This window comes from Mus musculus, chromosome 1 (genome assembly GCF_000001635.26).
Source record: "Mus musculus strain C57BL/6J chromosome 1, GRCm38.p6 C57BL/6J".
NCBI lineage: Eukaryota > Metazoa > Chordata > Mammalia > Rodentia > Muridae > Mus > Mus musculus.
The window spans coordinates 191739184-191751431 of NC_000067.6; the positions used below are offsets into that span (position 1 = coordinate 191739184).

The 12248-nt window shown below is 41.1% G+C and overlaps 1 protein-coding gene across 8 annotated transcripts in view; it reads left to right on the forward strand.

The window, feature by feature from the left end:
* Nucleotides 1–12248, forward strand: part of Lpgat1 (lysophosphatidylglycerol acyltransferase 1) — a 66702-nt gene that overhangs the window by 21630 nt on the left and 32824 nt on the right. For all 8 annotated transcript variants that reach the window (XM_006497156.4, XM_006497153.4, XM_017320202.2 and 5 more), the window contains one exon: nt 10357–10475. In XM_006497156.4, the coding sequence (XP_006497219.1) occupies nt 10357–10475 (119 nt within the window). The remainder of the gene's footprint in view (nt 1–10356; nt 10476–12248) is intronic.

Sequence of the window (12248 nt, forward strand, 5' to 3'; positions counted from 1 at the left end):
AGAAAATTCTATATTCCAACCCCCCTTGGGTTATACCTGATAGAACAAGGCCATTTACTTACTACAGCTGTGTACTAAGACACTAGCCTTGAAAGGTGCCTGAGAGGCTACTTAGCCATGCTCAGTACATGAGAAGCATGTACTGTTGGGCCTTGGTGGCAGAACGGAGCTGTGTGGAGCTTTGTGATGTGGTCCTGCTCCAGACTGCAAAGTGGTAAAGCTCCTCTCCCGAGGCATGCTGCATCTCTTCAGATACCCTAACCCTAACCCTCCAGTACCTAATGTGTTTTCCCATTTGAAAATTTCCACTTGCCTCTGACCATACCACACATTTCCTCCACCCAGTTTCCATTGTCACCTGCTTTTGAACCTCTGTAACTGAGATTCCTAACCATTGGGCTGAGTCTGCAGTGCACTGAGGGTCAGGATTCTGTGCCCACATCATCTGCACACAAAAGTAATGGCCTTGTAAGTGTGTGCTAGGGTTTCCTCAGTATTTGTAGCTCCTTTCTAATTCCTAAGAAACTAGTTAGGACTGGAGAGATGGCTCACCAGTTATAAGCACTACTTGCTCTTCCAGAGGACTAGGGTGGGGTGCAATCCCCAATACCCACATGACTGTCTTTAACTCAGTCCCAAGATATCTAAAACCCTATTCTGACCTCCTAGGACATTAGGCACACATGCACATAGACAGACAGGCAAAACACCCAAACACATAAAAAAGAAATAACAAAAAAATTTCAAAGCATTACAGACTGAAGTTGCGCCCCCCCCCCCCCCCCCGGCGCTCGCGCTCTCTCTCTCTCTCTCTCTCTCTTTCTCTCTCTCTCTCTCTCTCTCTCTCTCTCTCTCTCTCTCTCTCTCTCTCTCTCTGTGTGTGTGTGTGTGTGTGTTTCTTTTTTGTACTGGTCATCTAACCAGGGCATTCAGAGCATGTACTCTACCAGCAAGCTAGGCTCTTAACCTTTGTTATGTGTAGTTTCATTTAGTGAGAGAAGAACTACTATTTACAGGTTTGTATATGTCTATGTGGTATAAATAGGTGAGTATGTTTCTGTTCATGAGATCATATGTATATATATATATATATATATTCAGGTGCCCATGTACAAAAAAAAAAAAAAAGAAAGAAAGAAAAAGAAAGAAAGAAAAAAAGGAAAACCTAACTGAGTTACATTTGAGATAGAAATACCTCAGCATTTGTGTAGTCCTCCTGTACTCTTGAATCCTCATGACCAGGAATACAGCTAAGGGCAGAACTGGAAGCTAGAAAAATACTTCAAAACAGAGCCCTGATTTAAGGCTAGAAAAGTCTTAGTTGCTGGAGTCAGCCTGAAGGAGGAGCAAGTTGAGACCTTTGTGCCCATCCACACCATTCTGCCCCATACAACACCCTGTCTTGTGTCTCCCACAGGGCCCACTGCTGCTAGCCACAAAGCTGCCAGTCTAGGCCCATTCCTGTCAGTTCCTCAGAGTCCTTTCCCATCTGTGAACACAATTGCTGACTCTGCCACTCAGTTCGTTGTTCCTTGGTGCTACTATAACCTGTCCCCTTGCCTTCCCCTGGCTGTACTGAAATCACCAAAATACTGGAGGCTTTCCAGGGACTCTGGGTCACTGTTTCAACACCCTAGTTCCAAGATAGATGGCATAGGATGGAAATGACATGGCAGATAACAGGTCAGGCTGTTTCTGAATCTAGCCTGGGTCTCCCATAGACTGGACAAGTTTATACCCCACAGGGGCCCAACTCAGTGGTTTCTGCCTCTTGTCTAAGTAGATCTTTCAGCCAACTGGAGGTAGTAACTCCAGTTCGCACCTGTCCCCCTCCAGAGTTTACCTGTACCCCAGCCAGGCTAGCCATTTACTCCGTGTGTAGCAGAGGATGATCCTGACCCTCCTGCATCCACTTCCCAAGGGCTGACTACAGATTTAGACCACAACAACCATCTCCTCTGATTCTTGTTCGCACTCTGTACCCAGGCTGGACTGAGTCACAGTTGTAAGCTACCAGCGGGCTCGCTCCTTCTTAGTTTTAGTTCTCTCTTTAAGTCAGTCAGATGATGCTAGTGTGAAAAATCATCTTTGAGGAAGTCTTTCTGGGAACCTGTAGCTTGCTCTATTGTGGACTGGCAATCCACCAAGTTAGTACAGCTAACCTCTGGATTATCTTTCCCACTTTCCTGGGAAGCCACCAGATTGTTCAGAGGGCTTTTCAAAGTTTGAATAGAATATTGTGGAGATATGTGTGACTCCCAACCTGTCCTCCCTGTTGCTTCTTTCTGTCTACTTTATGACAGCATCTTGCTCTGTATCCCAGGCTGGCCTTGAACTATTGATTCTCCGGTGTCCGCCCAAATCTGAACGTACCACTACTCTCAGCCCTCCCTTTTCTCATAAGCACCCCTTGCTTGATGACATTTCCTTACCAGTCTGCCATCCTACCTTATTTCTCCATTTACTTTTGTTTGCATGTTTGTCTGACTGTCTGTGCACCATGTGCATGCAGTACCCTCAGAGGGGTATCAGATCTACTAGAAATAGAGTTCTAGAATTGTGAATTGTCATGCAGGTGCTGAGAATTGAAGTCAGGTCCTCTGGAAGAGCTGCCAGTGCTGCTAACTGCTAGCCACCTCTGCAGCCTGGGTTAATGAGTTACCTGCTGCTTTTCCACAGCTGCCGTTGATGGGCATATTCATTTTTGTGTCGTGTTTGTCCGGGTGACTTTTTACCTAAGGAAAGTACAGTAGGGTCTGCCTGTAACCTGGAATGCTGAAAACGTGGTTGGTTAATAATGATTCTATCTTAGTTAGGGTTTCTATTGCTGTAATGAATTAACATAACCAAAACAGTAAAAGGGAGGGTAAGATTTATTTGGCTTCTACTTCCATATTGCTGTTCATCACCAAAGGAAGTCAGAACCGAAACTCAAACAGTTCAGGGACCTGGAGGCAAGAGCTGATGCAGAGGTCATGGAGGAGTCCTGATTACTGGCTTGTTCATCCTGCTTTCTTATAGAACCCAGGACCACCAGCCCAGAAATGGCCCCACTGATCACTAATTGAGAAAATGCCATACAGTTGGATCTCATGGAGGCATTTCTTCTACTGAGGTTACTTCCTCTCTCTTGGCTCTATCTTGTGTCAAGTTGACATACGAAACAAGCCAGTACAGATTCCAAAAATGATGTATCCAATTATCTTAGTGGAACAATCAATTATACTTCATTAATTTTTACAACATGTTTGAATATTATTAATGACTAACGTACAGGGTGGTAAAAGACTGTGCAATATCAGTGTCCTAGTTGATGTTTGTTAACCTGACACAAACTTAGACATATCTTGGAAAAAGAAATCTTAATTGAGAAAATGCTTCTGTAAGACTGGCCTGTAGGGTTTTGTCTTAATTAATGATTGATGTGGGATGGCCCAGCTCATTGTTGGATATGTCAGCCCTGCAAGTTCAGGGGCTGGAGAGATGGCACAGCAGGTAAGAACACTGGCTACTCTTCCAGGGGGACTTGGACTTGGGTTTGAATCCCCACATGGTGGCTCCTAGTCATCTGTAATTTGAGTCATCTGCAACACACACAGAAGAAGAAGAAGAGGAGGAGGAGGAAGAAGAGGAGGAGGAGAAAAGAAGAAAAGAAGAAGAAGAAGAAGAAAAGAAGAAGAAAGAAGAAAGCAAACTGGGAAAGCCAGAAGTATCATTCTTCCATGCTTTCTGCTTCACTTTCAGGGCCTTGAGTTCCTGCCCTGACCTCCATCAACAGTGGAGTCAGGTCCTAAGCTGAAATTTCTTTCTTGTCATTTCTCTTTTGTCATAGTGTTTGCCACAGCAGCAAGGGGACAGGTCTCCTCTCCATGCTAATTCCTTTTTGCTGGTCATAACAATGGCTTCAGAGTCACTGGTTTTTTTTTTTTTTTTCTGGCATTTTGTTGTTGTTTCTTGGAATCTTGCTATGAAATCAAGTATGCATGTAGTAGGAGATAGGGTTAATCTTCAGTTTTGTTCTTTTTTAATTTTTTTATTGGTTATTTTATTTATTTACACGTCAAATGTTATCCCCCTTCCCAGTTTCCCCTCCACAAGTCCCCTATTCCCTCCCCCTGCCTCGATGAGGGTGCTCCCCCCACCCCCCACCCCCCACTCCTGCCTCAACTCCCTAGCAGTCCCCTACCCTGGATCATTGAGCCTCAACAGGACTAAGGGTCTCCCCTCCCAGTGATGCCTGATAAGGCCATTGTCTGCTACATAGCCAACTAGAGCCATGGCTCTCTCCATGAGTACTCTTTGGTTGGTAGTTTAGTCCCTGGGAGGTTTTGTTCTTAAAACTAAACAGTTTTCTGTCCAATTTTTTTGTTCAGTTAACCTTAATTTTCTTTGACAACAGTGGGCTGTCTTAGTCACTATTCTTTAGCTGGAAAAAAAAATGACCAAGGTGACTCTTATGAAAGAAAGCATTTACCTGGGGCTTACAGTGTAGGGGGCTAGTCCATTCTCATGACAGCAGGGAGCATGGCAGAAATGGTATTGGGGAAGTAGCTAAGAGTTTTACATCCCAATCTGCAGGCCGAGGAAAGAGAGCAGACTGGGTCTAATTTTGAGACCTCAGAGCCCACCCCATGCGATACACTTCCTTGAAGCATTGTTTAAAATTACAAAAATGATCTGGGCAGGGATGGCATACATCTTTAATCCCAGCACTGGGAGGTAGAGGCAGGTGGATTTCTGAGTTTCAGGCCAGCCTGGTTTACACAAAGAAATCCCATCTCAAAAAAACAAAAATTAGAAAAAGTGTATTCTTTCTAGTTCTGGAGGTCAGAAGTCTGGAATCAGGGTATCAACAGAGCTGTTTTCTCTGGAGCCTCAAGATTTGAGAGGAAGTACATACCTCCTCTGCATCTAGTTGCTGGTGGCTGCCCACCTTCCAGCTAGTGCCTGAGACAGGTGTGTGTGTGTGTGTGTGTGTGTGTGGGGTGCGTGCGTGTTTGTGTGTGTGTGTGTGTGTGTGTGTGTGTGTGTGCCCGCGGGCATGCGCTCAAAGGAATGCTAGTTACAGGGCTGGAGAGTTGGCTCAGCAGTTAAGAGAATGTGTATTCTTACAAATGATCTAGGTTTGGTTCCTAACACTCATGACCATCTATAACTCCAGTTACAGGACATTTGATCCCCTCTCCCACTTTTGACTGCTACAGGCACCAGCCAAGCATATGCTGCACATACATGACTGAAAGTAAAACACTCATGTACATGAATAAGCCTAAGGAAAACAATGCTAGGCATATTAGATTTAGGTTTAATGCCCACTCTAATCCATTATGGCCTCATCTTAATATAATGGGCAGTTTCAGAGTGAATATGGAATTTGGGGAACAGTAAAACTCAGAAAAAGAGTTATCCATCCAAGGGGTCTGAAGAGATGGCTGTCGGTGAAGTGCCTACTGAGCAGGTATGAGGATTGGAGTTCATGGGGGACCTAAGCTGAAGTATAAAGACTTTAGCTCCCATTTAAAGCTGGGTATGAGCTGGGCGTGGTGGCGCACACCTTTAATCCCAGCACTTGGGAGGCAGAGGCAGGTGGATTTCTGAGTTCGAGGACAGCCAGGGCTACACAGAGAAACCCTGTCTCGAAAAAACAAAAACAAAAAAAACCAAAACAAAACAAAAAATGGGTATGGCTGCATGCATCTGGTAGCTCATCTGGGGAGGAGAAAACAGGCCTACTAAACAGCCAGTCTAGCCAATTGATGAGCCTCCAGGTTCATTGATACACCCTCTCCCAGAATACAAAATAGAGAACCATTGAGGAATACATAGACTTTGGTCTTTGGTTGCCACACGTGTGCAAACTTGCACTTGTACAGACTCATACACCATCCATATACATACATTAGAGAATCTGAATTCATCTAAATGATGATATTTAAACAACAGTACTTACTGATTTATTTATATTACATAAAAGTGACTGACAAAATATCTAAAACTTATTGGTTATACCACATGCCTGCATTTCTATTGTGTGGGCCAAGATAGCTGTTTTCCACTCATCTGACTGAAAATACATTAAAGGAATTGTTGGTGCTAAAACGCCTATTTATATGTAATATACATTTGTATAGATGTTGGACTAAAAAGCTTTTCAGATTATGGTTTAGCCCATATTTATAAGACCAAGGTGATTTTTAAAACCATTTACCTTAGAATAATATTTGAAATGTTTTATTTTATACCCATAACACCTAGCCGCACCCAATACTGATGTACTGAATAAAAGAGGAATGAAAGAGGATTGTGTGTTTCCATTGACATGTTGTCATTAGAACATTAGCAAATCTATTCTTCCCCTCCAGAAACCCAGGCAGCAATGTTCTCCATAGTGTGCTGTAGGCTTTTTTTTTAACAGTAATCATTCCATGTTAGATCTAATCTGCTGGTGTAGGAGTCCATTGTGTAGATAAAGCATGACTCATATAGCTGGTTTATTTTTTAAAAGATTAAAATTGTGGTAATACTTATGTATGTTCAGTTTTAATCTTCATGTATGTATGTATACATGCCATTTGTATGCCTGCTGTCCACAGAAGTCAAAAGAGGGTGTTGGGTCCCCTGAAAATGAAATTACAGCCAGTTTCTGGGCATCATGTAGGTGCTGTGAACTGAGTTCCAAACTGAGATCCTCTGCAAGGACAGCAAGTGCTCTTAACCATTGAGCCCCCATCTGAGCTACTTTAGAGAGTACACTTCAGGGCTGTTGAGGTGTCTCCGGGGGTAAGGCCTCTATATAGTAGAAGGAGAGAACTGATTGCCACCAGTTGTTCCTGACCTCCACATGCACAGCATGCACACACATTTTAAGTAAATAAATTTTACTTTTAAAAGGAAAAGAAAAGCCAAAGAGTATGCTTTAGTGTTATTAAATGTATTCACATTGTTGTACAACCAAATCTCCATCATTTTTCATTTTTCAAAACTGAACTGTATAATTGGCCCTCCATATCTGTAGGTTCTCTGTCTCCAAGTTCAGTCAACTTTTTTTCTTTTCATTATTTCCCAAACTGTGCAATAGTATAGTATTTGCATAGCATTTGTATGGCTTATATAACAAGTTGTCTAGTAATTACTTAGAGTGTATGGGAGGATATATGTAAGTTGTATGCAAGTACCCCATCACTTTTTATGATGAACTGAAACACCTACAGATTTCAGAACCCTTCTGCAACCAATCTACCATAAGATAAGGAGGGTTGACTGTGACCATAAAGAACAATTTTTCATTGGCTCAGACCCTAGCAACCACAGGTCTGCTTTCTGTTTCTATGGATTTGGGCTAGCCTCAGCTTTTATTCTTCCTATCTTTGCAGTGCTGCTTTCAATAGACTTGTGTGCATGCCATTTTGCACATAGTTCAGTGTATCTATAAGGTGAATTGCTAGAGTTACTAGGTAAACAGGTTTGTGTACTTCTAAAGTTTGCAATGTATGTAGAAGTGAGTCTTTTAGTCACTGTTCAATTGCTGTGAGGAGACACCATGACCAAAGCAACTCTTAAGAGAAAGTACTCAATTGGAGGAGTGCTTACAATTTTAGAAGTTTAGTCCATCTTCATAATGGTAGGAGCATGGTAGCATACATGGTACTGGAGCAGTAACTTGAGAGTTACAGCTACATCTTAACATCTTAATCCAGAGGGGGGTGAGGGGGAGAGGAGAGGAGAGGGAGAGAATGATTGATTGAAATGAGAGGAGAAGATGAAGAAGATGAGAAGATGAGAAGAGAGGAGGAGGTGATGATTGAAACATTAAAATATATGAGTCTATGGGGCCATTCTTATTCAGACCTCCAAACACATAAGGTTTGGTTTGTTTGCTTGTTTGATTACTTTTTAAAGAGTGCCACCCAAGGAGATGGCTCAATAGATAAAGCTTACTTGCTGGTCAGGCATGAGGATTAGAGTTCAGATCTCTAGAACCTGTGCAAAAAGCCAGACAGATGTGACTGCTGCCTGGAATCCCAGGATCAGAGAGCAAAAAAAGAGGTTCCATGGAACAAGATGTCTGTTGGATTGGCTGGAATTAGAGAGCTCCAGATTCAGGGAAAGACCATAGCTCCGTAAATAAAGTAAATAGGGATCAAGTCTCTCTGTCTCTGTCTGTCAGTCTGTCTGTCTGTCTCACACACACCAGACATATACATACACACATGCACACACATAGATAGATAGATAGATAGATAGATAGATAGATAGATAGATAGATAGATATAGATATATGTAGATATACATTCATGCAAATAATGTATACCTACATCTACTTCCCCCAGCAATGTGTCAGCTATTGAATATGATCAGTGAAGTGAGCATGTCACCTGAGTTGAGCCGGAACTGGACTGCTACTGCAGTTTGGAAGAGGCTGGGTCTCTGGGGTTCTGCCTCTCTCTGGGGTTCATCATCTTCTAATGTAGCTTCTGTAGTGCATTAATTTAAATTTTTTAAGTAAAAACATTTAATCATAAACACTAATCTATTTTAATATGAATGATAGCATCTAATAGAGTAATTGCAACATCTTAATTCAGTGGGTACCACAACTTGGTATGTGTTGACCCTGTTGGAAATCTCTTTAGCATGGAATTTTAAGATTGCTGATATGAAAGGAAAGACGCTTTCCTTGAACTTGTATGAAGAAGTCCTTCACACTAAGAAGCTTGCGTGTCCTGGGGCAACAGGAAGGAGTGAGTGTAAGAGAGGAGTGCCAGGAGTGTGAAGAGGAGGCCTCAGGCCTCTTCATCCTGTATCACCCAGGGACGTGGCCCACAGCAGCTGTGAGGTCCTCGTAATGAAGGTGATGAAAGGGAGCAGTCGACCTCTGCCTGTTTACAGACTCTTTGTAAAGTCCTGATGGTTGGAAACTCATGTTCAGTTTCTTTCTTTTCTGCCTTTCCTTAGACTGTACAGGTAAATTTTTGATGCAGTGATTTTCTACCCAGAGATTTTTAACTAATTTAATTTGCTTTCTTCCTTCAAAATGAAAATATATAATTTTGAGATATTCTGATATTTTCTTATACAGTAAAATGAAAGAGTTTAGAAGTTATCTCCTAAAGATGACTGGTATGTATGGTCTGGAATTCAATGTATTAAGTAACATGCAACTTTATTTCTTCAGTTGATTCAAAGATATAGTAGAAAAACAAACCTGAACTCCAGGGCTGGGGACTGCAGGGCAGTGGTAATGCACTCCTTAATACGTACAAAACTTGGGTTCTAGTACCAGGGCCTTAAAGCATCTCTAATTTTCCTTTAATGCCTGATGGGAGGGTTTTTTTTTTTTTCCTTTCATACACTGAACAAGAAAGCAGTTCCTCAATGGAAGACAGCTGGGTGTTCCCTAAACTCCAATGCTGTTTACTTGGAGATAGCCTCAAATCTCATGGGTCAAGGAATCAGTTAATCTCCAAGATTGATTGCCTGCCCTCACAGATGCCAGTAACAGTTGTTTCTAGCCCATGTTTCTGACTGGTTGCTCTAAATTAGGGTCCCACAGCTCTCTTGTCAGGGTCAGTTAATTTGCTCAAGTGGCTCACAGAACTCAGGACAGTTTATTATAGAGGATATTACAAAGGATACTGGTGAAAAGATACACAGGGCAAGTTCTGGGGAAAGAGCATAGAGCCCTCTAGGAATTCCCATGTCCAGCTCTCAGAGCTGGATCCTTCTGCAACTATAAAAAGACTTTATTACACCAGAGGTTAACAAGATGGGTGGTAAAACCCCATGAGGCCTGTCTGTGCAGCATTCCAAGACTTCTTCTGAAGTCAAACAAGGAACGCTGGGAAAGGTGTGGAAGATTGAGTGCTTCCACGAGCAGCCACAGACTGATATGCTTTAGTTTCTGTCACTTGCCCTCAGGATGTAGGTTCTGAGTGAGAGACTTCAGCACAATAACTAACATGTATATACCATAATTGCACAGTTGGTACAATAGTTTAGGGGAATTTGTTAGTAGAGAATTCTGAATTCTTTCCCATGATATCTTTATATCATAATTTTCTTATCTATTTTCCTGTTGGTAAACATCTAAGTTGTAATAGACAACTTTTATATATTTTTAATTATTTATACAATATAGGATATATTTAAAATATGATCATTTTATATTTTAATGGGTATGTTGGAACTCTAAAATGCTGTCAACATTGTGACTTTTATAGGAAAGAAACCTAGTTTCAAACTTAGAAAAATGTTAGCAAGGAGACATCATTAGTGTATACTATTTTTTTCTAATAAAAGGTTTCTAGCCACAGAAACATCTTTAAATGACAAATTTGAAATGTTTTATTCTTGCAGTGATGGAATGGGGGGAAGATATTAAAGCAATCGCTAAAGATGAAGCAGTGATGTTGGTGAACCACCAGGCAACTGGAGATGTGTGTACATTGATGATGTGCCTACAGGATAAAGGACCGGTAAGCATTCTCAGTGCCTCGGGAGGATATCCTGCAGGGATGCACGTAAAGCATTGATTAAAATATCTCACTGTTCTCATAGTATCAGTATAGATTTCATATAATTCTTGGTCACCCCAGGAAGGGAATTTTAAGACTTTAAAAGATAAATTACTAAATTTTGAATGTCTGGTGTTGATAAGCCAGTGTTTGAACTGTTGATTTTGTATAATTTATATTGATAATTAAAACTAATAAATCAAATAGTTTTAAAATGTTTGCCTTCGGGCTGGTAGTGGGTAAGAGCACTGACTGCTCTTCCACAGGTCCTGAGTTCAAATCTCAGCAACCATATGGTGGCTCACAACCACCTATAATGCCCTCTTCTGGCTCATCTGAAGACAGCTACAGAATACTTATGTATAATAATAAACAAATCTTTTAAAAAAATGTTTGCGTTCAAGAAATTATTATCTGAGAATGTAAGGAAGTTATGTTCCTAGAAAACTACATTAATAGTTTACAAATTATTGGAGTTTGTATTTGAACCTATAGTAAGTAAACAAAACAGTAGATGTTCATTGACTGCTTAATAGTCATGAGTGACTGTAAGAACTAAAGACTTAGTGGATGTGGTGGAGCGCACCTTCAGTCCCAGCACAAGGTAGGCAGAAGCAGGTGGAGCTCTGTGAGTTTGAAGCCAGCTTGGTCTACAGAGTGAGCTTCAGGACAGCCAGGGCTATGTAGTGAGATCCTATCTCAAAAAACAAAACAACAACAATAAAGAAGTAATGGTTCAATCTCTCTCTCTCTCTCTCTCTCTCTCTCTCTCTCTCTCTCTCTCCAGAAGGTAGCTGTTGTTATCAGGTGAGAGATGAGATCAGAGCAGTATGTAAATTCAAAATGAAAAGCCTGTATTTGAGGGAGAGCTCGCCATGTACCTGGTGACAATGCAGCTTCAGAAGAGAGAACACATAGACTTGACCTTTAAGGTTAGATAGGATCTAGTTAGGCCGCCTCTAGTGAAATGGTTTTTGCAAAACCTGAGGTAAGAATCACTTTAAGGTCTTTATTAGGTTTAAAGAATTTTGAACCACCAGGTAAAGCCAGAAAATAAGGTAAAATTAAAAGAAACTATTTTTCGTTATTGCATAATGTGTTTTTCCTCTGAAAAGCAGTGGTATAATCTTACGGAAAAGCAGTGGTAGAATCTTACTGGAATGCGAAATAAATTTAATCCTTCCTTATAATCAGAATCTCAGATCAGTAAAAGAAAAAATAACACTACTGTGTAGATGCGTTTGCTCTTACAGTAAAACATACTGTTTTCTCTTAAATTCATGATGTTAAAATTGTGTGGGTAGTTAAAAAAACAAATCCTGTTTGACTTTCTGTAAAAGCAAGCAACCAATTAGCCAACATTCTTTGGTCTCACTAATAATGATAATTATACTTATAACAGTTATTTTGAAAGAATGCAATGTGCTTAAGTGGTCTTAAGTCTCAAAGAATGATGCACATGATCAGTATAGAATGCGCTTGTGTTCTAGTGCTAGTTTGTTGAGGATGATAGCTGAACATTAACTTAATGTTAGATAGCCATGTGGACCAAAGAAAGGTTGGTTTGTTGACTTTCGAAAGATTTAATTTAATTTTACTTATTTGCATATCTGTGTGTCTGTGTGAATGTATGCCACATGTGCATGGGTGCCTGTGGATTCCAGAAGATTGTGTCTGATCCCTGGAGCTAGAGTTACTGACAGCCATGAGTCGTCTGATAAAGGTGTTGGGAAT